This window comes from Ascidia mentula, chromosome 8, assembly GCF_947561715.1.
Source record: "Ascidia mentula chromosome 8, kaAscMent1.1, whole genome shotgun sequence".
In the NCBI taxonomy this organism is placed as follows: domain Eukaryota; kingdom Metazoa; phylum Chordata; class Ascidiacea; order Phlebobranchia; family Ascidiidae; genus Ascidia; species Ascidia mentula.
This window is the reverse complement of record NC_138573.1, coordinates 7,786,285-7,807,683: the sequence shown is the minus strand read 5'-3', so window position 1 is coordinate 7,807,683 and position 21,399 is coordinate 7,786,285. Positions and strand designations below refer to the sequence as shown.

Below are 21,399 nucleotides of genomic sequence, written 5' to 3'. Positions count from 1 at the left end.
ATCAATCTTTTTTTATGATAAGTTATTTGCAATTTTAGGGTGTAAATACATTATTCGGTTAGCACATATGCGGACAATTAGCACATATGTATTTTCAACTATCATTTTCAACCTTGACGCAATCCCGGACATGACGAAGAAATTCCTTAGGGTAACCCTAGTTCAGTAGATGCACTCCAACTGTATCAAAATAGGCTGTAAGTAAATCACTTGTGGCGATTTATTCAGTGGGTTTGCTTAACTTTTTTAGGGTTAGGACTGGCCCATACTATTGTCTACATTTTCATGTTTCATACGGAAAATCATTTCGGCAAGAACTTATGCCATCATCCGTGCTACTTCTGCAGAGAAACTGTTTTTTTTTTACAGTTTCTCTGCACATCAACCGCGTCAGGGTGATAGCTCAGGCCTACCTGGTACTCACGCCGAATCGTTTTCAGTTTTTCTCCCGACGAAGCCACAGATATGACCAAAGACCTTAATTTTGTTCATTATAGGAGGTTCAAACCCTGGTCGTTGGTAGAAGTAGAGGTTTGTTGCATTTTTCCTGTAAATGCAAATTATTTCTCGGCCAACTCCAGCGCAGGGTTACGCACAACACATCAAGTGTTGATTGTGGATGTATTGATACAAATGCACATCGAACATATACACGCATAATAAACCACGTTTAAACATAAGAGGAAAACAATGCCTGATCATAGCCATAGCATATCACAAATCACTAATAGAACATTATCTGTCCACACAGCGGTTGTTGATAAGTTCAAAATTGATTTCAATCACACTTTTCTTTGGTTTGTGCTGTGTGTATGGAATTCCAGCAAGGTCCAACATTCTTCGCGACGCCATCATGGATTGCTTTTCTTTATGCTTGTCCGAAAAATAAATAACGTGCTTGATACCTGCATCCAAATGCTTGGTCAAAAACTTTTGTATCAAATGAAAAAAATTTCTTCTACAAGTTGAGTACTGCATTGGAAATATGGTACACTATTAAATGCGATTTCAGCAAAAGCTATAGAATTTCCATGGATCATGAGTTTTATGGAAGACAACAGCTTATAAAATTCAACCATTGGGCAGGAGACTCTTGCTTTGGAATCAAAAACCATTTTTTGCTTTTTTGGTGATTTGCTTTTTTTTACACATAAACACTGTGACTTTCATTTTGGCAAATAGTATCACAATTACGTAAAGGACATTATGATCATCTATCCAATTGGTAACATTGCTAAATCATCACAGTTATATGTCTTTGCAAACTATTCCATAAGTTTTATAAATTCAAAAAAACTGTTTACCTGCTTGCACAATTATTTTTGCACATTCGTTACAAGGAAACAGCGCAACATAAATTGAGCAGCCTTTAACACTTGCAGAATTTTTGTTCATTATTGCATTCATTTCAGCATGACAAACTGTAAATGAAAAGTTATTAGTGCAAAATTTGAAATTACTTATTCACAAATGTATAAATAGTAACCATATGGATACTTTGTGTCCAACCAGTCATCAGCATCACGTTTCCATGGAAGTTCATCATCATTACAGCCATTCGGCATTCCATTATATCCAATTCCGACAATCTTGTTCTCGTCATTCACAATGCAGGCACCTACCTTGAATTTAAGTATTAAGATTTATATTCATGGACAATACTGCTTGAAAAAAGTCAACTTTTACCTGTGTGCTTGGATCCTTACTTCTTTGCGCTGAGAGAAAGGCAACTGCCATAAAATAGTCTTTCCATTCCAAATAATCATCCCGTTTAACATTTAAATTTCTGAAAATTTTCATGATAAAAGTGTTTACATGTGACTAAGTTATAAATAAATCGGAGAAATAGCCTCATTGGATTACAGATTCTACTAAAAAAAATTGTGAGAAAAAACAGGTCACTTTCCCAAACAGTAAAGCTGACAGTATGATCTCAATAACTACTTATTTAAAGCTCAGTTTAGTGTTGCTTTTGCCTGCGTGCCTATTAAACATTTTTTGACAAAAAGGACACAAAAAAAACCTTATATAAATGTTCCAGATGCTTTCATTATTTTCATCACGGTTTTGTTTTTTTAATCTACTAACCTGCAGGGTGATCCGTTGCACTCGTCGCACTTTTCGGACATATTTCAACCAGGTAAAAACAACGGACTATGATAAAAATAAAATACCTAAAAACTTTTAGGAAATGATAGGATATTAGTTTAAGATTCGTTGTAAGTTATTCAAGTTATCGATGAAACAAATCAGTCTCTTCTGGAAAACTGATTGCCAACAATGTGCCCGATGAGGACTAGTAAAACTTCGTTCCAATGGTTCAATGAAATGACTCGATTTTCGCGCCATTGCTGACCTTTAACCAATACGCTCCGATTCGGTTGATCGCACACAACAGCGTGACTTTTTCCCACATGTTTCGTTTTGTTTTGTATTGTTGTATGTTGTGTAGCGAATTCCGCAGTTTATGGATTTATTTGTGGTGAAATCATGCGTGTAAATTGTTTGACTAGAAAGAGAAATGCTTACTGTTGACATGTAGGCTACAATAATTTTCCGTTACGACCAACGTTAAAAATTTTGTTAAGCAAAGCTCAGAAAAAAATGCATGCAGTTTTAGGAGCTGAAAAAAAGGAGAAGCACAGTAGTTACATTTTTGTAGATTATTTCTTTTATGCTGTAATGCAGGGTTCGAGTTTTGGTAAATATTTATTATTAGGCACAAAAGTTAAATGAAGTACAAAAGTTGTCATTTTGATACATGACATGCTCTTTAAGTGCAGTATCAAAATTCTGGTCAATATTAAGGTTATAGGCATTGGTGTTGTATAATGTCTAGTTGTGAAATGCACACATTTTATTTACAAACAGGTATATATTGTTTATTGCATTGATTAACAAAATGCCAAACAAAAAATCTGAGAAACAAAATCCAAACATGCAACAGGAGAAAATCCTGGAAGCTGTTGTGATTGCTGACAGCTTTGACAGACGGTTTTATCCAATATCTGCCAAGCAACCTAGGGTAAATTTTGTCTTTATAAATATATTTTGGTTTCGCAAAATTATTGATATAAATGGTCAAGTGATATTTAACTTGTCACTAATAAAACATACAACTTCATTTAAGGATTTTTTGAAGGCCATAAAAGTTATTCAATAGTTATGTCCATGAACAGTTTATTATTACAAATAGTTTGTTTCCTAAATTACTCACAAAGAATGATTGATGATCACTGTTAGTATGTTCTTTTATTTTGAAATCATACAGAAATATTATTTTGTCAGATAGGTATCATCAATTTCTGAGCTTATTCAAATATAATTATATTTGTCAATCACTCTTTGTGAGTAATTTTGGACCTGACTAGCAAAAAAACAGATTCGTCGGTACCACCTAGCAAAAACAGGCTAATTCCTGCTGTCTAAATCACATTTTTATTTTAATAGTCTGTTCTTCTGGCACAAAAGACTATAAATACAATAGAAGAACAGACAATTAAAATACAATATGCCTGGCAGCAACAGAAACATTATATTTTTCTTTTAGTTTATTTCTGTGAAATTTTAAAAACTAGAACACACAGATACCTTATTTGTGCAAATTCAAAAACAAAGTTATTTTTTAGTGTCTATTTCCTCTTGCGAACCGGCCACTCCTTTCATATACCCTAGAATTCCTTGCTTCATGTGAAGTCAAACATCTTTATGTGTATTGCTGTCACTGTGCTGAACAGATAAAAGAATATTTAGCCAACAGTAAATGGATGATGCCGTAAGTTTTGTACTGTCCTGAATTTGTAAAATAAATATTTGTTGTGATAAATTATACTTAGGTCATCGCCCTGCAAAGTTACGACGATAGTTTCCTCTGAGTTTTCTTCTGTTGGAGATGTACTAAGAGACGTCGATCAGAAATCTCTTTTTGAATCCAATTTTATTGTTGTCCATGGTGACATTGTGTCTAACTTGCAGCTGAAGACTGCATTGGGGGAACATGAGTATGACAACAAACATTTATGCTAAACTTAACCATGGAGTGTTCAATGCTGCTAATTTATGGTCTAGAGAGCGGCGAGCGAAAGATAAAAATGTGCCGTTAATGACGCTGGTGATGAGTAAATCTTCTCCCAAGCATCACTTAAGATCCCAGGAAGATGATGTTGTTATTGCATCAGATTGCCATACCAACAGGGTTCTGCACTACCACAAAGTGAATAAGCAAAGAAAAGTCATGTTTCCAATGGTATGAACACATAGTGTAGTTGTTTATCAAAAATATTAAAGTTTACTTTACTAAAATTGGCCTTTTATATTGACTGAATGCTCTTTGTGTGGCACAGATTGGAAAATTCAAGAATAATATCGTAATATTATTAACCTTAAGTCAAAATTTATTTTGTGAATATGTATTTTTGTTTTTACACTAAAAACAGCATCATCAGTTCTTTTTTATTTGAATTTGCAAATTGTGATTTTACACTTCTAAAGGTTGTTTGCCCTAAAAGAACATGTTGCGCTATTTAGAATGTTTGTGGTAAAACTTAAAGGTGTATAAAAAATTAAACAAAACACACATTTTTTGTAGACTATTTTTGAGAATTCGGCTCAAAAAGTTGAAATCAGGTATGACTTGGTAGATACTGGTATATGGATTTGTGCTCCGCAAGTTCCTGCTCTCTTCACTGATAACTTTGACTACCAAACACAATTTGACTTTATCAAAGGGATTCTAATCAATGAAGAGGTAAATCTTTGCTAAATTCTTTTGTAACTTCCTATTTTAGTGCAGTGTAGTTTTTGACAAAACACATAATTTGGTGTATGTCAGAATTTGTGTTGCAGTTTTTATGTCTTTGTTTGCATAACCTTAATGTTATTTTTTGCTGCATCTGGCAGCAACAGCAGCCCATTAAAAATAATAGAATAAAACAACAGATTAATGTGAAGTACTCTGTTTTGAAAAGTTTTTAGGCAACCAAATACACATGCATGTGGTAGAGTCGAATTATTGCTCGAGGGTAAACAATTTACACACATATGGTGTTGTAAGCAAGGATGTGTCCTCCAGATGGACTTACCCATTTGTACCTGACTACACCTACGATGATTTAAACACTAACAAAACAGGTAATTTCATAAAAAGTTTTTTTTCTATCATTCAATCTTTTGCTACATTTTTTTTTACATGTTTTTTTTTCATTTTAAAAACTTTTTTGTATGTTAGTTGACAGATATAACCTACTGCGACATAATGTTTACATTCATCAAACCTGTGTGCTGGAACATGACACTGAAATTAGAGATAACTGTGTGATTGGACCACATACCAAAATTGGAAGTCATTGCAAAATCACAAACTCAGTTATTGGAGCTGGCTGTACCATTGCTGATGATTGCATCATTAATGGTTGAATTTATTTTCTAACACATTTCTCTATATTTTCTAAAGTATACCTAAATATTTTCAAAAAAATAAAAAACAACCACTTAATGATTCTGTAATGCAGTTCTACAAAAATAATGTTTGTCATGTAAACTTTTGGCAGGTTGCTATATTTGGAATGGTGTAAAGGTTGGTCAGAACTGCACTCTGCATAAGTCCATTGTATGTAACAACGTACAAGTGTTGCCGAATGTTCAACTGAAAAAAAATTGTGTAATCTGTCATGAGGTAAATTAATGTTTTGTTCATTACAATAACTGTTTGTTTCCCAAATTATTTTATTTGTGACATTATTTTAGCATAAACCGTGCCAAAATTGCATGAAATGTTTGTGTTTAGTCTCCACGTACAAGGCGATAAACTTATCACTTGCTCAACCTGTAGGTAAAGGTTGGTCCAGATTTGGAGGTTGCAAATGGAACAACTATTTATTTGCATCGGAATGAACATCAAGATGATACAAAAGTAATTTCTACTGGAATTGTTAAAAATAAAATAATTAATAATAATAGCCCTTTTTTTAAATTGATATTTGTAAAGCAGAAAACCTTTGACGTGAGTGAAGTTGGAAACGAAGGGCAAGGCTTTGTGTGGAAAGCAAGCCCACAAGATAACGTGGATTATGATGTTACAAAAGCTTTGTGGGGTAGGCAATGCGTTCCCCTTGTAGATAAGGAAATACTGTAAAAAATGTGTTACTTTAGCTTTTTTGTGGTAATTATCTGTTTACACATTTATTTTTTATCACATGCCCTTTCATAACATTTCTTTGACATAAAAATGATCGATGTTACCGAAAAAAAAATATAAATTATTATATAGGCCGGTGGTTCCAAACCAGGGTGCCAATTGTAACTTTAATGGGTGCCTCAAGTTTTTCATAAATTCACTCTGATAATTTTTCGCCATTTGGTTTACGGGTGATATCTAGGGCACAATTTTTAAGATAATATTAATTCCCGTTAAGAATCAGTCAGAAAGGCAGTATCTCAGCAGGTATCTCTATAGTTTGCCACAATTGGGTGCCCACAATACCTTTGGAGATTCCACATAGGTGCCCATTGGCCAAAAAAGGTTTATAATCACTGATGTAGCCAATTGAACAATATATTAAATATTTGTTAAATCTAATTCATTTTTATATGTTTGTAAGACATGCATGACAATATTCTGTTTTAATAGAAATTTTACTTGTATAGGTTTGTCTCTCAACGAATCATATAAGGATGTTGTTGCTGAAAGTAGTATAGATGAGGAGGAAGAAGAATCTGATGCTGCATCCAATATTAACACAGAAGATGAAGAAGATGATGGCCTGGATGCCCTGGTTATGGATGAGGATCTCACAAGTAAGAGTTTTTCATAAAAGTGTGTCATATTAAATAACGATATACGTTTACTTTTTTGAAAAGTCCATTGAGCCAAGTTCTTGTTTGCAAGGTTAGCGTTACTAGTAAAACTTCTGAATACATACCTCTAGAGTTGGAAGACTAATGCTTTGCATGTTCACAGGATTTCAAAGAGAGGTTAAGGAGAGTTTGGCTGGTGGTTTTGATGAAAAGATTGACTGTGACAACCTTGTTTTAGAGGTAGCACTTTCGAAAGTTTTTTTAAAGAAATTGTCCTATTAGAAAAAATTTAATTTTCTCCAACACTAGATAAACTCATCGAAGTACGCCTACAATATGTCTATTAACGACGTGGTGCAAACAGTAATGCGTTCGACACTGGAAATAGCAGAGCAGCTAAGTTCCGGCGAAAAAGATTACTTTTCCTTGCTCAAATCGGTGAGTCGCACAGCCATAATGTTTTGCTGCAATTGCCACTATTTTGCCCCATTCAGATTCTTATTTTTCTTACCCCTCTTCTGTGCAAATACAACAAAAGCAGTTCAGCGCAACTAGATTATCTTTTCACATTGGAAGAATATGCGTCGAAGCATGGCCATGCGGTGAATTCGCTGGTGAAGGTAAAATGAAAATACAACGCTTGTGCTGTTTGCAATTGTGTGCTACGCGGTGGAATATAAAAGCAAACTGAAAAATGACGATAATTTAAAAGTAAAACTTTGTTTTGTTGCTGGCTGTCTCACGTGTAATTAGTCATTGTTTCAAGCCCATGTTTAATGCAGATTTTTATGCTACTCTATGAACATGACGTGATCTGCGAAGAAGTTATTCATCTTTGGAATACTAATCCGAGAGAGCTTAACGGGAACGTGACGCCTAAACAGATTCGCCAAAAGGTGCAAAATGCCCCCCTTCTCTGCCTTGTTAAACTTTTACGTTTTATTCAAAACAGTCATTTTTGTTTCCCATGCCTACATACATGCATTGTGCGCTGACGAAGGGTTTGTAGTATACGTGAAGCAATAAATGGTTATAGTGAACCGCTGGTCAGAAGAACAAAGGGTTTTTAAACTATAGTTCATGGAGTAACCAATTTGCAATAATTACCCTTGAAAAGTTCACACAAAAAGCAAAAAAAAATTGCGCACCAAAATTAATTAAACTTCAGTATGAACAGTGTTGAAACGGGCACTAATTTATTCCACGTTCGGCGGGCCAGAATGAAAGACCCGCTGGCCATAGTTTGCCCAGGTCTGGTTTCTGGGTTGCAGACCTTGCTTACAATGGTTGACATTGACACTCGGTTTAAACGTTTGTATGCATTGTGTTTTTTTCACAGAATAGTGCTTTCTTGGTGACGGACAGGGTTTGTTTTGTAGTGTTGCAGCTCACGTTTTTTGGTGCAGTATAGCCTACATTAATATTTATTTTATGTATAGGTGGAGAAATTTATTCAATGGCTGCTGGAGGCCGAGGAAGAAGATTCCGACGACTGAGCCTAATATTTGCATTTTTACCAAATACAAGAGAAAGTTATTGTTTTGTGTTGAAAGGCAGTTCATACTTCTAATATGTGGTGACGTATGAGATAGTACACGAAACAAGAAAAACCTTAATTTAAAATGGTAGTTTTCGATAAAATTGTTATTGGTCCCAGAACCGTATACTGTGGGCCTACATGATGCCATCAGCCAGGACCAAAAAATCGCGCTGTGTTCTGATGTCGAAATATAAATAATTTCAGAAACTTTACCCAATTTTGGACGGTGACTGTATTACGACCTGTCAATTTGTTATTTTTTGGCCCAACTGTTCCGTCCATTAGTGTGTTTTACAGTGCTATTCTAAAAATTATGACAACCCTGTACGGCAAATTTATGTGCGAGCAATGATTTCAAAAGTACTTTTCAACAAGGTTTCCGGCGAATAGAAGCGCTGCAGACAGGGTTATTCACTTGTGTCAGTATATCCTGTTCTGACCGTCAGGTACTTAGGTGAGGAAACCTGGGCCAATTTCTTTTGCCATGACCTTATAATTCTTCCTTCCAGCAAAAAGACTGCAGCTTTTGATGTCTTGCTTGATGCAGCTGTGACTGAAACTTAGTCTGCTCTGCGTGTTTTTGCTGTAGACTACTAATGGTAGCAGCCTTTTTTTATTTTAGAGAACGACACGTTGCAATTGTCAGTTGGATTGAATTGAATTGTTCCAAGCGCGTTGGTTACTGAGCGTGTAATTTCTACTTGGCTACTGTTCAAGTAAGCTCGTTTCAGTTAGTGAGTTGGGTGGCAAAGTGAATCGGAGGAAGTCAGAATGTAGTGCGAACGAGTAACTTTAACAAGTTGAGATGAAAAAAGGGTCTGTCGTCGAGTTAGATGCCAGAAAGCTGTGAAAGTTCTACAGGAAACCTAACTCCATCTGCATCCTTCGGTCCGTCGGTGTTCCAAATGTGTGAAGAATTAGGTTGGGAAACATGCGTGTGGTGTACCCGGTTATTACCAGTTAGTTTGACGGAGATAAATAGTACAGGGCCTATATCTGAAAATCTCATAAATGTGGAGAGGGAATGAATCGCTTGTTCTACCGCATTGCGTAGATTTGGCAACCAGAAGGAAGGAAGGTAACCAATTTTTGAAAACGAGTCAGAAAAGCCCAGAAGCGTACCAAAAACAAACGCAAATACTCGTATTTCGTGTTTGTTGGGGTCGCCACAGTTCGTGGCTGCGCGGCGGGAATGTTGGTGTGACGTAAGATATATTACAACGTGCCGGCCGGTGGCCAGACGCTCGCGGCAGGATTTGGTGAATGCAGCAGCTCCGGAAATATTTGTGATTCATTTTGTTTGGGCTAGAGTGCAGCTAGTTGAATGCTTCCCTGCTAATAAAAGCAATTTTTAGAGCAAAGCCAAGACTGTTGCATGATTTTCAGGTTTCTTTCATTTAGAAAACCAGCTTTGCTGAGCACATACAAGAGGCTAATTTTATCCCAGCAGCTTGAAATATCATATACCATGCCGAAGGCAAGACGTGGGACAACAGGTAACCCAAAAATTTGTTTTTGTAGCTAGCAAACACATTGTTGTAAAATGTATTTAGCCTTTGCAACCACATTATTGTTATAAACAGTGTAGTATATATTGCATAAACATGTGCCTTAAGTCTATTACCATTTCTTAAACAACTAAATTAACTCTTTTTCAGATCCTTTAAAGGTGAAGTCAGTAAACTTGTTGAGAGAAGAAACCACTAAAAAGCATTTTACTTCGGATTATGAGACAAATGATGTAGTTTTTAGAAGAGGTTTTCCCTTCAAGATGATGATAACATTGTCTCGTTCATTGCAAGCAAATGAAACCCTTAACTTTGAACTTAGAATGGGTATGTACACTACTATCTGCCAAAATCACTCAGTGAATCAAATGTATGAAGTTTATTTATTTGCATTTTTTGTCATTGTTTTGTGCTCAACAGGCAAATCATGTGTAGATATGTATATACTTTCTTTTTAGTTGGCAGCAAAAGGCCAATGGTACACCATGGAACTTTGATTCATTTGCCTCGTATTGACCCAAAACCAGATGAGGATGTGGTTGGTCATAATCTTCTGGCAGCAGTTGGTACGTTATATTTGGTTTGAGGGTTAAACTTAAAGAGAACCATGAAAAAAATAAACATGACAGGACACAAAACAATGCATTGGTATTTTATATAAATAAGTTTGTTGATAATTAGCACTCTGTTTCAAAGTAAATTTAGGGTGTAACAATTATGCAGACAAGGATCTAAATATAAATAAAAGAAAAAGTGAAATGTATTTTCCCACAACAACTAAAACCAACCTTATAAGGACAAAAATAGTAAGTCGGAAAACACAGGATGTTTAGACCTTTTTTAAACATATTCATTATGTCAAATTTGGATGCATTTATACATAAACATTATTTAGACAGTGATGTAAATGCAGGGCTCAGATATATTTTAATTCGAAATGATACCTGCTGCTTTGGATTTTTAAGCAAATGGTTTGTTATGACATTGGCATGTTAATCATATAGTTTTTAAGTTTTAGTGTTAGTCCCACAAATCAATTTTCTATGTATATTACTTCCTGAATGGGAATTTAATTTAGTTGAACCTTCCTGAGCATCCCAAGCTATTATGGCGGATGCACTGATTGTGCTCATCATCCTGCTAGGTTATACTAAAGGGCTTCTTCCCGCCTTTCTATTCGGCAAACAGAACTGCGTTTGGTTACGCCCAATGTTTGTAAGTTTCGTTTACTGGGATTTACAACCCACGTCTTTTCGCAAATGCCAACTGCCTCGACCATGACCGTTACCGTCGGATTCTCGTATAAGCAACATTTGGGTAAGAAAAGGTCGCACTCCGTCTGTAGTGGTGCAATTCCCAAGAATTGTAATAATTTTAAGTTCGGTTGATAAATATTTGAGTCATATGTGTGGGGGGTGTTGTTTCCTAGTAGGGAACCTTGAATGTTACACAACGTAGTATTTGCAACCAAATAAGGAAGCCGCCCAGACACAACAACTTTTCGGCAAAGTTAAGCGACAAAGTGGCATTGCCAGGAACTAGAAATTTTTCCATGACTCCGTGATGATAAAAAATAAATTTACCCTTCTGCGTCTAGTTTCTCTCTGTTGCAAGATGTACGTGTATGAATGTATAAATTTCAACAACTTTCCGTATGTTCTCAACCTATCCATAAGAGTTGCACAATGCAGAGACAAATTTGAATTACACCATGAATACATAACCGCTCCATCGATGCAAAGCCGAAAATTTGGGCTATGAAGGAATGCGATGGCAAAAAGTATTGCTGTATACCCTAAGTAGCGCTTATAAGCAGAGATATAATTTATAAGGGTGCGTACGCTCCCGCAGGAGAATTTAACAAGGAAGTGGCATGAACCAAGGAAGTTTTAAACCTGCACAAACGACTGGGCTGCCATAATTTCTCATTACACCAAGAACAGCCCTCGTAAAGTAGTCATCATGCACAGCACGTTAAAGATGCGCATACGGGTTTTGTTTGTCTGCGTGGCATTTCTTTTACTAACAAATTCCATCATGGTGTTTTGGAGCAATTAGGAGTTCGTATCCAAGATTTTGCGGTTTATATTCCGCCTTATTATTTTTTTGGTTAACCTGCATTTATGTGGTCCGACGATATTGACGGGGTCTGTATAAAGACGAAACATTTATATCCGATAGAAAAATATTTACTGTTGTGAAAACCACACTTCTTGACATGTTCACGCAATTTTTAATTTCGAACGTTGACAGGTGACATTGTCACTGTGGAGGTGTACACATCAGCAAAAACAACAGGAATTGGAAAATGGGAGTTTGCGATCAGACCAAAGATCGGAAGAAAGACACTCAGTCCTGTCTCTGTCACAAGTAATCTGATAGCAATCTTCAACCCGTGGTCGAAGTGTAAGTAACGAAGTTACGCAAAATTATGGGCGTACGGTCTTTGTAAACAAACACAATTCATGATGCAGTCGAGGTTATGTAAAAAACTGCCACTGGGTTTTGAAACTGATCACCAATTAATTTAAAACCGGAAGACCTTGTCGCTGAAAGGCTGCAGGGCAATTGCACATACAGTTTAATTATAGGCAGCAGTTTGAAACAGAAACACAACGCCTCTTACTGCTCCTTTTGTTTCGTTTTGACATTGCAATATCACCAATGTTGCCTGGCCATTAAAAACCTTTTATGACATAAAATAGACTTGCAACTATGGTTAGATATGCAAGTTTTTGCAAGTATTGCATTTCAGTTGGGTATCTGGAACCAAACAATCCTTTTCACAGTTTGAATTATTAAGTTTCTTTTGAATAGTGACCATGGCGATTACATGCAGTGATTGCATGGTAGACAATTCTTCTCTGGTGTCTCTTTGGACAAGGAGAAAATGATAGAACAAACTTTAATAAAAAAGCTTTAAACTTAATTTTAAAACACGTTTTAACTAATCTTCTGCAAATAGGGAAGTTAAATTTATGTTAGTAAGGTTTTGAAAACCTTTTTAAAATTTTTAATGAAATAGGGGATGAGGTACAAGAAAGACCTTTAACCTGTTAAAATAAACAGTGCAACAGTTGTTTCAATTTTAAAATATGTGATTTTGTTTGTACAGTTGACCCTGTGTACATGCGAGACAATGCATGGAAAGACGAGTATGTACTCAATGAGGAAGGATTACAATTTTATGGATCTCATAAAGGCATTGGAAACATGGACTGGTACTTCGGCCAGGTGCACACAAAATTAAGGTTAAGGTTACATTTGTTGGCAATTAAAACCATTTAGTTTGAAGCGGATGTCATGAAAGCATGTTTGAAGCTTTTGCACAAGGACAAAATTCCATACAAAGACCGAGAGGATCCTGTAGCTATTTCCAGACACATGTCGGCCTTGGTCAACAGCAATGTAAGCAAGAAGTGTTTTGTAAACTTTACTTCAAATCTCTTTCTACTACAAAATGACACAGGATGATGATGGAGTGCTGGTTGGAAATTGGAGTGGAGATTATGAGGATGGAATTGACCCATCAGACTGGGTTGGAAGTGTGCAAATATTGAAAAAGTATGTGGAAAGTGGCTCACCAGTCCAGTATGGACAATGCTGGGTGTTCTCAGGAGTTCTTACAACAGGTTTGTTTTATTTTTCCATTGCATATACAATAACATCTAATAAGAATTTTTTTAGTTCTTCGCTGTCTTGGAATTCCTACGAGAAGCTTGACGAATTTTGAATCTGCTCATGACACTGAAAGCAATCTGGCTATTGACTACAAATGGGATAAGAACGGAAAAGTACTTGAGAAAGATGATTCAATTTGGTAAGTTAATGTCAATTGTTTTGATTTGATGTGTAATAATTGTTATTTTCTGTCAAATTTTTTCAATACAATATATGTCATGTTTAAACTGAAATAAGACTCTGCCGTTTTTTTTTCATAAGTTCATTTATAGTATATACCTTTTTTAGTGTTGTCAATAACAGAAACAAAACGTACAATTATAGTACATGCTTGCACTTTTTTGAAATTTTACTAAAACCGATTATTATATTTTTTTTTGAAAGTTTTACTCAGTAACTTCTTTTATTTAATGTTGCTTGCAATGCAAACAGTGCTGAAAATTGTAGCACATTTTTTGACTCGTACAAAATTTGACAAAAAACTGGTTGTTTATGTTTAAACTTGTCACTGAAGGAATTTCCATGTTTGGAATGATGTGTGGATGGCTCGTGAGGACCTTCCCGAAGGTTATGGAGGTTGGCAAGCATTAGATGCTACCCCACAAGAGCTGAGTGGTCGAAAATTTCAATGTGGTCCCATGTCTCTACATGCCATTAAAGAGGTAGTGAATGAGTGATTTACAAATCAGTGTGCGTTCAGCAAGAAAATGTGCCTGGGTTTCTCTACAGGGTCAGCTTAAACACAACTACGATGGCTTGTTCATTTATGCCGAGGTGAATGGTGCCAAGCGTTACTGGCAAGAGGCCAAAGATGGAGATGGTGAATAAACTATAATGTGGAAAGTTTGCATTTTGATTTTTGCTCATCCCAAGTTGAATTTTGTGAATAGGCTGGGTAGATGTTGGTGTGGAAACTGCTGGCATTGGTCAAAAAATAAGCACAAAAGCAATTGGGTCGTGGGAAAGGGAGGACATTACAGATCAATACAAATACAAAGAAGGTGGTGTATCTTGTGTTGAATTTTGCAATAAGAAATCAATTAATATGACTTTTTTACCTGATGTCGACACTGTAATCTGATTCATTAATTAACCCTCTGTTATTGAAGATAATTTACAAAAATCTTCAGTATTACTGTGATGTTTCTGCAGGCCAAAATAGTTTTATTGCACACATATAATAATTAGAGATGTGCCAGACCCAATCCAAATATTGACTTTAAATCCTTGTGTTTGACTTAAATTTATTCAACAATATTTAGAATTACGCATAGTCGTTAGGATTTATTCACAAAAATGGGATTATACAAAGCAAACTCAACATAAATAATGACATTAGAATAACATTACATTAAGACCAATATCTAAATATATGATGTCATTAAATATTTGGAATCGGCCAAATCCCAATCTTCTCTTTTTTGGCACATCCCTAATATTGATGATACTTGTTGCACATACCTGGCCTACAGTAGTACTGTGGGAAATTGTCACCGAATTCTTTGCTGTAGGCTCGAAAGAGGAAGAGCTTTCCTTCAAAATAGCCAGAAAATTTGGGGAATTTGTTTATACGACAAAGAAAGAAGTAAAACAATTACTGAAGTTTACTTCTGGTGCCCCTGATTCAGTTAAATTTGGAGAGGACATAAGTTTCACTGTAAAGGTATGATATCCCAGGCTGCAATTGATCTACTACTTGCTCTAATGTCATTAAAAACTTTTCAGATTCAAAATTTGACAAAAACCTCACAAAACTTTTTCCTTAATGCTGTGGCCAAAACTATGCAATACAATGGTAAGATTGTGTTTATTTTATTATTTGTTGTCCTGTTGATATATTTATAGTTAAACCGTGTACTGTGCATTTAAGGTTCGATTGTCAAGGAAATTATGGACAAGCAGTTCAGTGGCAGTGTGGCTGCCTCTAAGACTCAAGAATACACCTTAAAGATCTCTGTGAAGGATTACTTGCCCAGTGTTAAAGGAAACAACAGCATCAAGCTCTTCTTTATGGGTGGTGTCCCTGATGCCCAGACTTTTGGATTCCAAGAAGTCATTGATTTTGTTCGACCAACTTTGAAAGTGGAGGTAGGATTTGTTGGGTGTTTAATTTTATTGTTTTAAACATGAGTTGCTTGGGTTGATGCAGGTGCCTGCAACAGCCAAACTTTCCAAGCCTGTCAAGGTGAAAGTATCATTCACAAATCCGCTTTCTGTTGCATTGGAGCAATGTCGCTTCAGGTTTGAGGGTGCTGGTATAAAGGAAGCTATTTTGAAGGATGTTCAAAAGGTGGGAACTGTTATGTTATGTGTTTTACCAGCAATATAAACATCTACAATAATTCCTTCAAATCACAAAACAGTTACAAATAACAATTGGTTTGCCTTAGTTTTAAAAAAACACGCATACAATAGGTGCAGATGTTGGCGTGCTCCTGCTTGACTCCGTTGCCAAATTTATATAGATGTGTATATGCAACTGTTATAGTAAGAACATGCAAGATACCTTAGCATGACAATAATACATTCTACTGCCCATGTCAAAAATGTCTGTGTGTTCCATCCCACAGGTGAAACCCCAAGGTGTGTGTTCAACTGAGGTTAGTATTTATCCCCGTAAATTGGGAGTGAGAAGGTTGATTGTCGGCTTCTCATCCAAGCAAATGCAAGGTCTACAGGGATCAGCACAAATTAATGTTTCATAAACGTCCAATGTGTGAGATTTTAGCTCTTCCTAGTGATTTTTTTTTTGCACAGCAGTTCAAAAACTGTGTAGTACCAGAGCAATATTTTTTCATTCACTGCCTTGGCTTTTATATAACTCATACTTTGCAAGTTGATTTTACGACCTCTGAGTACATGCCGTCCACAAATTTGTATGCATTTTCTACCAATGAAACATTTTTAGGTTTAAAATCACTGTACAGCAGTAGTCTTTGTATTAGATTGTGTTTGAGTGAATGTATATATCATACTGAATATTAAGCCAGCACAGATTTTACACAACATCACTAACGTTTTTTTTGCATTGGATTTTACCTTCATTTATCATGGCTTCTAAAACTTTACTGATTTTAATATGCCGGATTCATGTTCTCATTTCTGAAGTAATACAACCAAATTTTTCTCAATGTGAGTTTTTAAATGAGAATACTTGGAGTAGATTATTTGGCTAATACAATATCCAAAGTAACATTTTATTTGTATAATGTTAGTAAATGCTGCAACAAATGTAATCACCAAAAAACATGTCAAAACACAGTGTACATTTCACTACAACAACAAAACGTTTGCACTCCCCAAAAGTAAAAAATGACAGGTTTGTGAGAGTTGATAAAACATAAACATATTAGCAGCATTAATTTGGCAGCTATTATTTAAGGGATGGAATCTGATCTAACACAACACTGCGATGGTGGAACATTCCAATTGTATTCATAACCATGAAAATTTATTACTTCCTGTTTGCACAAAACACCATTTTCTTTCAAACTTTGATGCTTTTGCTTCATATCATCCACAGTTTGTTTGTGACTGACGATAAACACATTTTTGCAGCCCCTGGTTTTGTATTCTGTGTCAAAGCGATGATCATGAATGTGAATGACCTTTAGCGGTGCAAGCCAGGCCCCAAGTGTAACATCCTCGCTTAGATAGGATTGAAATGATCTCCAGTTAATCCCAACAAACTTGACTAAGTCTGAGCCAATGACGTAACCCCCACCCCTTGCATACGGCAAATAATAGTCGCACAACTTCCAATCTGTTTCTTTCCATTGGCCAGTTTGTTTTACATGGGCTTTTCCATAAAAATATCCCCAATAAAGTGTGGGCACAAATTTGTATGGGTCCATTTTGAGATCCCACTGTACTTTGTCCAAGCGTACAAATGTGTCATCATCAACTTTCAGCATAAATGCAAACTTGAGATTATTCTGCAACCACTCACACATTAGTCCCAATTTTGTTGATAGCTTATTGTAAGAATCTTCCAATTCATCCAACAATAATAAATCATTGTGACTGCTATTTTCTGCAACAAGTTCACTGCGCTTGGCTTGGGGAAGGTTTTTTATTCCGATTACAAAGTAATGTCGAATTTCAGAGTAACCTCTGTGTTGGTTATTTGAATATTCAGAAAGCCATGTGTTCCTCATAACATTTCTGCGTTCCAAGTTGTCTGGCCCAGTCATAATCATGACAACCAGAAACACATCTAGCACACTTCTTTCACCATTGGAAGATACCCACACTCTTGAATCTTCTGATTTCCGACTGTTTTCAGCATTGTCATGGTTTGAGAAAACCGTGTACAGAAGTAAAATACAAACTACCACACCAAACACAGCAGTGACAGGGTTACTCCTTATCAGGAAAACAATTTTGCGCTTTGTTATCATATTGCTAGGTGGCAGCCATGTTCCTGCAATTAAGAAAAAATATTAGAGTTTTTCTATGTTTTTTTTACATTGTGGAACTTGAATTTATCATGTCTACGATGACAACCATAATGTAGCAAGCACCAAATAACAACAAACACAATCACATATTCCAAAGACGCACAAAAGCTACACATCGGACTGTTGCCAAGCTTTAACAACTACAGGTAGTGTCAATGTATGTAAATGTGTGGTGAGCACTTCTATCAGAGCTTCCTTGTCTTTGCATTGAAAAACCTCATCAGACACAGAGATAAGCAAGCACATGCAAGCCCTTTCCATGCATGCCTTATCCCAGTTGTTCAGAAAAAGTTGATCCCATAAAAACAGAGTGACTTTAATCTTGAGGTTTCCAACGAACAAGTGCATTATCCAATCTCTAATGCACTGCACTGGATGAATGGATTGTGATTTTCTCACTGTACTTCCGATCAAAACTTGTGAATCCATGGTGGAGAACGACCTCTTTAAAAGATCATCAGAACTCAGTGCTGAATGCAGTTCATCCTTGCCAGAATGAACACCTAAAGTCCAAAAGTGGGACTTGAGTTTGTCACCATACATTTCATTCGGCGAAGAATATTTCGTCCACGCTGTAGTTGCCATGTCATTGATAGTTTGCCAGTTGGGAAGGAGTTCTGTTATGAGCAAACTTGCCCACATTGCTAGATCATATTCATGCTCTTTATGTCCTGCATCATTATAAATGCTGGCTTGTAGCGGCACCAACCACAAAACATAGTAGTACTCAAACTTTCTGCTGTGGGTGTACAATATATTTAGTACACGTTTCAATTCTTGCTGTTGGTGTAGATTGTGTGCAAAGTCTTTTAGAGCAACTGAACTGTCAAATGATTCCACAATTGATGACTCAATTATGCGCTTAAATGGACTTTTGGTTGCTTTTTGAAGTTTAAGTTCTTGCATGCCACTCTTAACACAATTGGCAAACTGTTCCCTAATTTTTTGCTGCGTCAAGTCATTTACTGATTCCGGTGTTGCCCTTGGGCTGCCACCTGATGACCTTTTCTTAGCCTTAAGCAAAAGCAAGCGATACAGGTACTTTCTCAATTGTACAGGTAATAGTTTGCCTTTCATCCTTTCAATTACATTGTGTACTTGATTGGGATCCACTTGCAGAATTTTTACAATTATTTGGTCTGTGGCACTGACTTGACCTCCTAACTCAAGGTCAAAATCAGCATGTGCATGTTTTTGAGTGGCCACCTCACTTTTTTTGGCCAGTGTTGCGGAAACAATTGCTGTGGCCAGCTCAGTAAAATCTTGGTACTCCTTGGGTGGCGATGTTGCTTCAGCTTGTCTAATAGGACATTCTGCATCTTTGGCAGCTTTAGCAGTGATATCTTTCAGAAATTCTTGAACTTCACTGTCCGTTTGTAATCTTCTGAAAGCATCATTGGAGTCCTCAATGCGTTTGACTGATTCATAAAGCCTGTATTTTTTAATAAAGTCTTTTCCGACAAATTTGGCCACCTTGGTTAGTTGCGAGTAAGTAAGTCCTTCTATTCTAATTCTATCAGCAAGCCGTTTTGCCACCAAATCTTTTAATGCATACCATGGGCTGCCAGGCAGTTCTAACTCTCGTAGGCAGTCTGCCAGCCAAGAGTCATCATACGTTGCCATGGTGCCTATTGTCTAACTTTTGGTGCCATACTTCTGACAAATCCAATCAGCATCATCAATTGCCCTTGATATTATTTGTTGAATACGCTCTTGGTCAGTCTCATCCGAGTGACTTTTAAATTCCTGTCTTATGAAGTGTCGGTAGTGCTTCTTGGGTCCTTTTGGAAGTTTGTCACAACATCTCATTAAATGCTTATACAGTTGGATAGAAGTTTTAATATCCTTAGCCATTAATAAAGAGAAAGAGACCTCTAATACTTGATACAAAGTAAAGACAAATGCAAACATTACAACTTTTTATGAAAAAAATGCAGTTTTTTCTAAACATTAAGTTATTGACAAAAATTAGTTATGAAACACATATATCACAAGTTTAATTAAGGGCAATGATGAAACATACCTCAATTTTATAAAATGTTGCAAATAGTCATAAATTTGAAATTTATGTGTGACACATCAACAAAACAAAAAAAACAATTTTGGCTGGTGATGGATACTGTATTTTCATTTTACATTGTATTCTCATTTTTCATCGGACAAGTTTGCACAAAGGAATAAAAGCAAAGACAAAATGTCCAACCGGAGCATAACGCTAATTTTCAAAACATCAGTGTAGATGAATAGCTTAGCATAAATATAAAACATGGAATAGCTATGATGAGCGGGAAAAAGAAGCTTTCACGTTTCTTACAGATCCACCCACAATTACAAAGGCCCATACAGCAGTTCCCACCAAAATGATATAATCAACAATAAGTGCAACATAATTTACACTAACATTTGAATTCAATAAACTCAAACAGGAGGCGAGCATGTGAAACCCAACAACCAGTAAACACTTAAAATATGAGTTATGTTTCAAAGCATGAAAAGCAATTATATTCCAAAAGGTATGAAGCAGTATAAAACAGTTAGTCAAAAATGATGATATTAGGAAGAAGTTTTCAGACTTCTCAACATTTCCTGGACCAATGGAGCTTGACAGTACGTTGATAATTGAAAATAGCCCATACATCAACCCGAATCCAAAGCCTGAAACATATGGCAGTTTATGATGTGAAATCGACTGCTTTTCTTCTTCTGTCAATGCTTCATCAAGTCCAACTTCAGCTTTGTTCAACAGTTTAAAAAGTGCAAATCTGAATGCCTCCTGGAAAATCACACTGAATACCAAGGAAAAGGCCAGTTCCTCTTTGAGCGGTACCACAGCTAACCAAAGCAGGGCTGAAAACAGCAGGGCAAGTAGCCAGAAGAATGCACCCACAACCATAAGAATGATGCGTAAAGGGTATTTCATGACAGTAAAAATGAAAATTGCCATGGATGGGCCAAAAGCAATCATCATACAACCAAAAAACACCATAAGAGTCATGATTGGGCAAAGTATATATATGCTTTAATCAATTAAGAAACCACCTGAAAATCAACAGTAAAATAAGTTTGGTTGGGACTTGTAACAATACTCACATACACTGAACATTCAAGGGATCTGTTTTATTATAAACGGGTTTAGAGCGGAATCGTACGTACCTCTGTGCCAAACAAAGATATTTAACCAGTTACATACACCTACATACACACTTATTCACATTTGTCCAATTTGTATACGACGTTATTTCTCATTGTTTCTGTTGTTGTTCGTAAGAACATAGAAATGATTATAAAAGCGTTCAGCATCACTGCACATCATTTCATAGATATGCAGTATATTTTTTGTTGGTACCATTTTCTTAAATTTAACGTAGTCCCCAGCAAAACATTTAAATCTTAAAAAATTTTCGTTAGAAGTTAA

At 36.1% G+C, this 21,399-nt stretch overlaps 5 protein-coding genes across 8 annotated transcripts; 2 read left to right on the top strand and 3 right to left on the bottom strand.

The window, feature by feature from the left end:
• Nucleotides 1–735: 735 nt before the first annotated feature.
• Nucleotides 736–2,184, bottom strand: LOC145911855 (deoxycytidylate deaminase-like). The gene is made up of 5 exons (XM_082999297.1): nucleotides 2,089–2,184; nucleotides 1,687–1,786; nucleotides 1,487–1,622; nucleotides 1,305–1,421; nucleotides 736–905 (listed from the first exon to the last, which is right to left on the bottom strand). The coding sequence occupies exons 1-5, from the start codon at nucleotides 2,127–2,129 to the stop codon at nucleotides 736–738; spliced, it is 564 nt and encodes a 187-aa protein (XP_082855423.1). The 5' UTR covers nucleotides 2,130–2,184.
• Nucleotides 2,185–2,876: 692 nt separating this feature from the next.
• LOC145911175 (translation initiation factor eIF2B subunit epsilon-like) lies at nucleotides 2,877–8,470 on the top strand. 4 transcript variants are annotated; one of them, XM_082998432.1, is made up of 16 exons: nucleotides 2,877–3,025; nucleotides 3,630–3,775; nucleotides 3,837–4,001; nucleotides 4,069–4,246; nucleotides 4,589–4,747; nucleotides 4,968–5,130; nucleotides 5,228–5,410; nucleotides 5,550–5,674; nucleotides 5,831–5,911; nucleotides 5,990–6,092; nucleotides 6,646–6,795; nucleotides 6,959–7,035; nucleotides 7,105–7,233; nucleotides 7,290–7,415; nucleotides 7,578–7,691; nucleotides 8,235–8,470. In XM_082998432.1, the coding sequence occupies exons 1-16, from the start codon at nucleotides 2,903–2,905 to the stop codon at nucleotides 8,289–8,291; spliced, it is 2,079 nt and encodes a 692-aa protein (XP_082854558.1). In that variant the 5' UTR covers nucleotides 2,877–2,902; the 3' UTR covers nucleotides 8,292–8,470. The 4 variants fall into 4 exon arrangements, with proteins under 4 accessions (XP_082854558.1, XP_082854557.1, XP_082854556.1 ...); XM_082998431.1 differs by having other exon boundaries at nucleotides 5,987–6,092; XM_082998430.1 differs by lacking the exon at nucleotides 8,235–8,470 and having other exon boundaries at nucleotides 7,578–8,205.
• Nucleotides 8,471–9,591: 1,121 nt separating this feature from the next.
• LOC145910984 (protein-glutamine gamma-glutamyltransferase E-like) lies at nucleotides 9,592–16,647 on the top strand. Its single transcript, XM_082998212.1, has 16 exons — nucleotides 9,592–9,831; nucleotides 9,994–10,170; nucleotides 10,302–10,409; nucleotides 12,097–12,249; nucleotides 12,959–13,077; nucleotides 13,132–13,251; nucleotides 13,313–13,475; nucleotides 13,531–13,663; nucleotides 14,039–14,186; nucleotides 14,254–14,344; nucleotides 14,415–14,525; nucleotides 15,036–15,187; nucleotides 15,250–15,319; nucleotides 15,395–15,612; nucleotides 15,674–15,814; nucleotides 16,095–16,647. Exons 1-16 carry the CDS (start codon nucleotides 9,711–9,713, stop codon nucleotides 16,227–16,229), a joined length of 2,160 nt encoding a protein of 719 aa, XP_082854338.1. The 5' UTR covers nucleotides 9,592–9,710; the 3' UTR covers nucleotides 16,230–16,647.
• A 61-nt stretch (nucleotides 16,648–16,708) lies between these two features.
• On the bottom strand, nucleotides 16,709–19,746 carry LOC145912629 (uncharacterized). The gene is made up of 2 exons (XM_083000166.1): nucleotides 18,355–19,746; nucleotides 16,709–17,928 (listed from the first exon to the last, which is right to left on the bottom strand). Exons 1-2 carry the CDS (start codon nucleotides 19,605–19,607, stop codon nucleotides 16,902–16,904), a joined length of 2,280 nt encoding a protein of 759 aa, XP_082856292.1. The 5' UTR covers nucleotides 19,608–19,746; the 3' UTR covers nucleotides 16,709–16,901.
• Nucleotides 19,747–20,101: 355 nt separating this feature from the next.
• LOC145912630 (gamma-secretase subunit Aph-1b-like) lies at nucleotides 20,102–21,174 on the bottom strand. The gene is made up of 2 exons (XM_083000167.1): nucleotides 21,138–21,174; nucleotides 20,102–21,023 (listed from the first exon to the last, which is right to left on the bottom strand). Exon 2 carries the CDS (start codon nucleotides 20,977–20,979, stop codon nucleotides 20,260–20,262), a length of 720 nt encoding a protein of 239 aa, XP_082856293.1. The 5' UTR covers nucleotides 20,980–21,023; nucleotides 21,138–21,174; the 3' UTR covers nucleotides 20,102–20,259.
• Nucleotides 21,175–21,399: the final 225 nt, after the last annotated feature.

Bases quoted from the DNA above. Each gene is read 5' to 3' on its own strand.
- LOC145911175 (XM_082998429.1), top strand. From the start codon at position 2,903: ATGCCAAACAAAAAATCTGAGAAACAAAATCCAAACATGCAACAGGAG. The intron at 4,247-4,588 runs GTATGAACACAT...CATTTTTTGTAG, and splicing joins GAAAAGTCATGTTTCCAATG to ACTATTTTTGAGAATTCGGC. The intron at 5,675-5,830 runs GTAAATTAATGT...CTCAACCTGTAG, and splicing joins ATTGTGTAATCTGTCATGAG to GTAAAGGTTGGTCCAGATTT.
- LOC145912629 (XM_083000166.1), bottom strand. From the start codon at position 19,607: ATGGCAACGTATGATGACTCTTGGCTGGCAGACTGCCTACGAGAGTTA. The intron at 17,929-18,354 runs GCAGTGCATTAG...GCTGCCACCTAG, and splicing joins TCACAATCCATTCATCCAGT to CAATATGATAACAAAGCGCA.
- LOC145911855 (XM_082999297.1), bottom strand. From the start codon at position 2,129: ATGTCCGAAAAGTGCGACGAGTGCAACGGATCACCCTGCAG. The intron at 1,422-1,486 runs GTTACTATTTAT...TTTCATTTACAG, and splicing joins GGACACAAAGTATCCATATG to TTTGTCATGCTGAAATGAAT. The intron at 906-1,304 runs GTAAACAGTTTT...ATTTGGATGCAG, and splicing joins AAAAATAATTGTGCAAGCAG to GTATCAAGCACGTTATTTAT.
- LOC145910984 (XM_082998212.1), top strand. From the start codon at position 9,711: ATGATTTTCAGGTTTCTTTCATTTAGAAAACCAGCTTTGCTGAGCACA. The intron at 15,188-15,249 runs GTATGATATCCC...AAAACTTTTCAG, and splicing joins ACATAAGTTTCACTGTAAAG to ATTCAAAATTTGACAAAAAC. The intron at 15,320-15,394 runs GTAAGATTGTGT...TGTGCATTTAAG, and splicing joins CAAAACTATGCAATACAATG to GTTCGATTGTCAAGGAAATT.
- LOC145912630 (XM_083000167.1), bottom strand. From the start codon at position 20,979: ATGACTCTTATGGTGTTTTTTGGTTGTATGATGATTGCTTTTGGCCCA.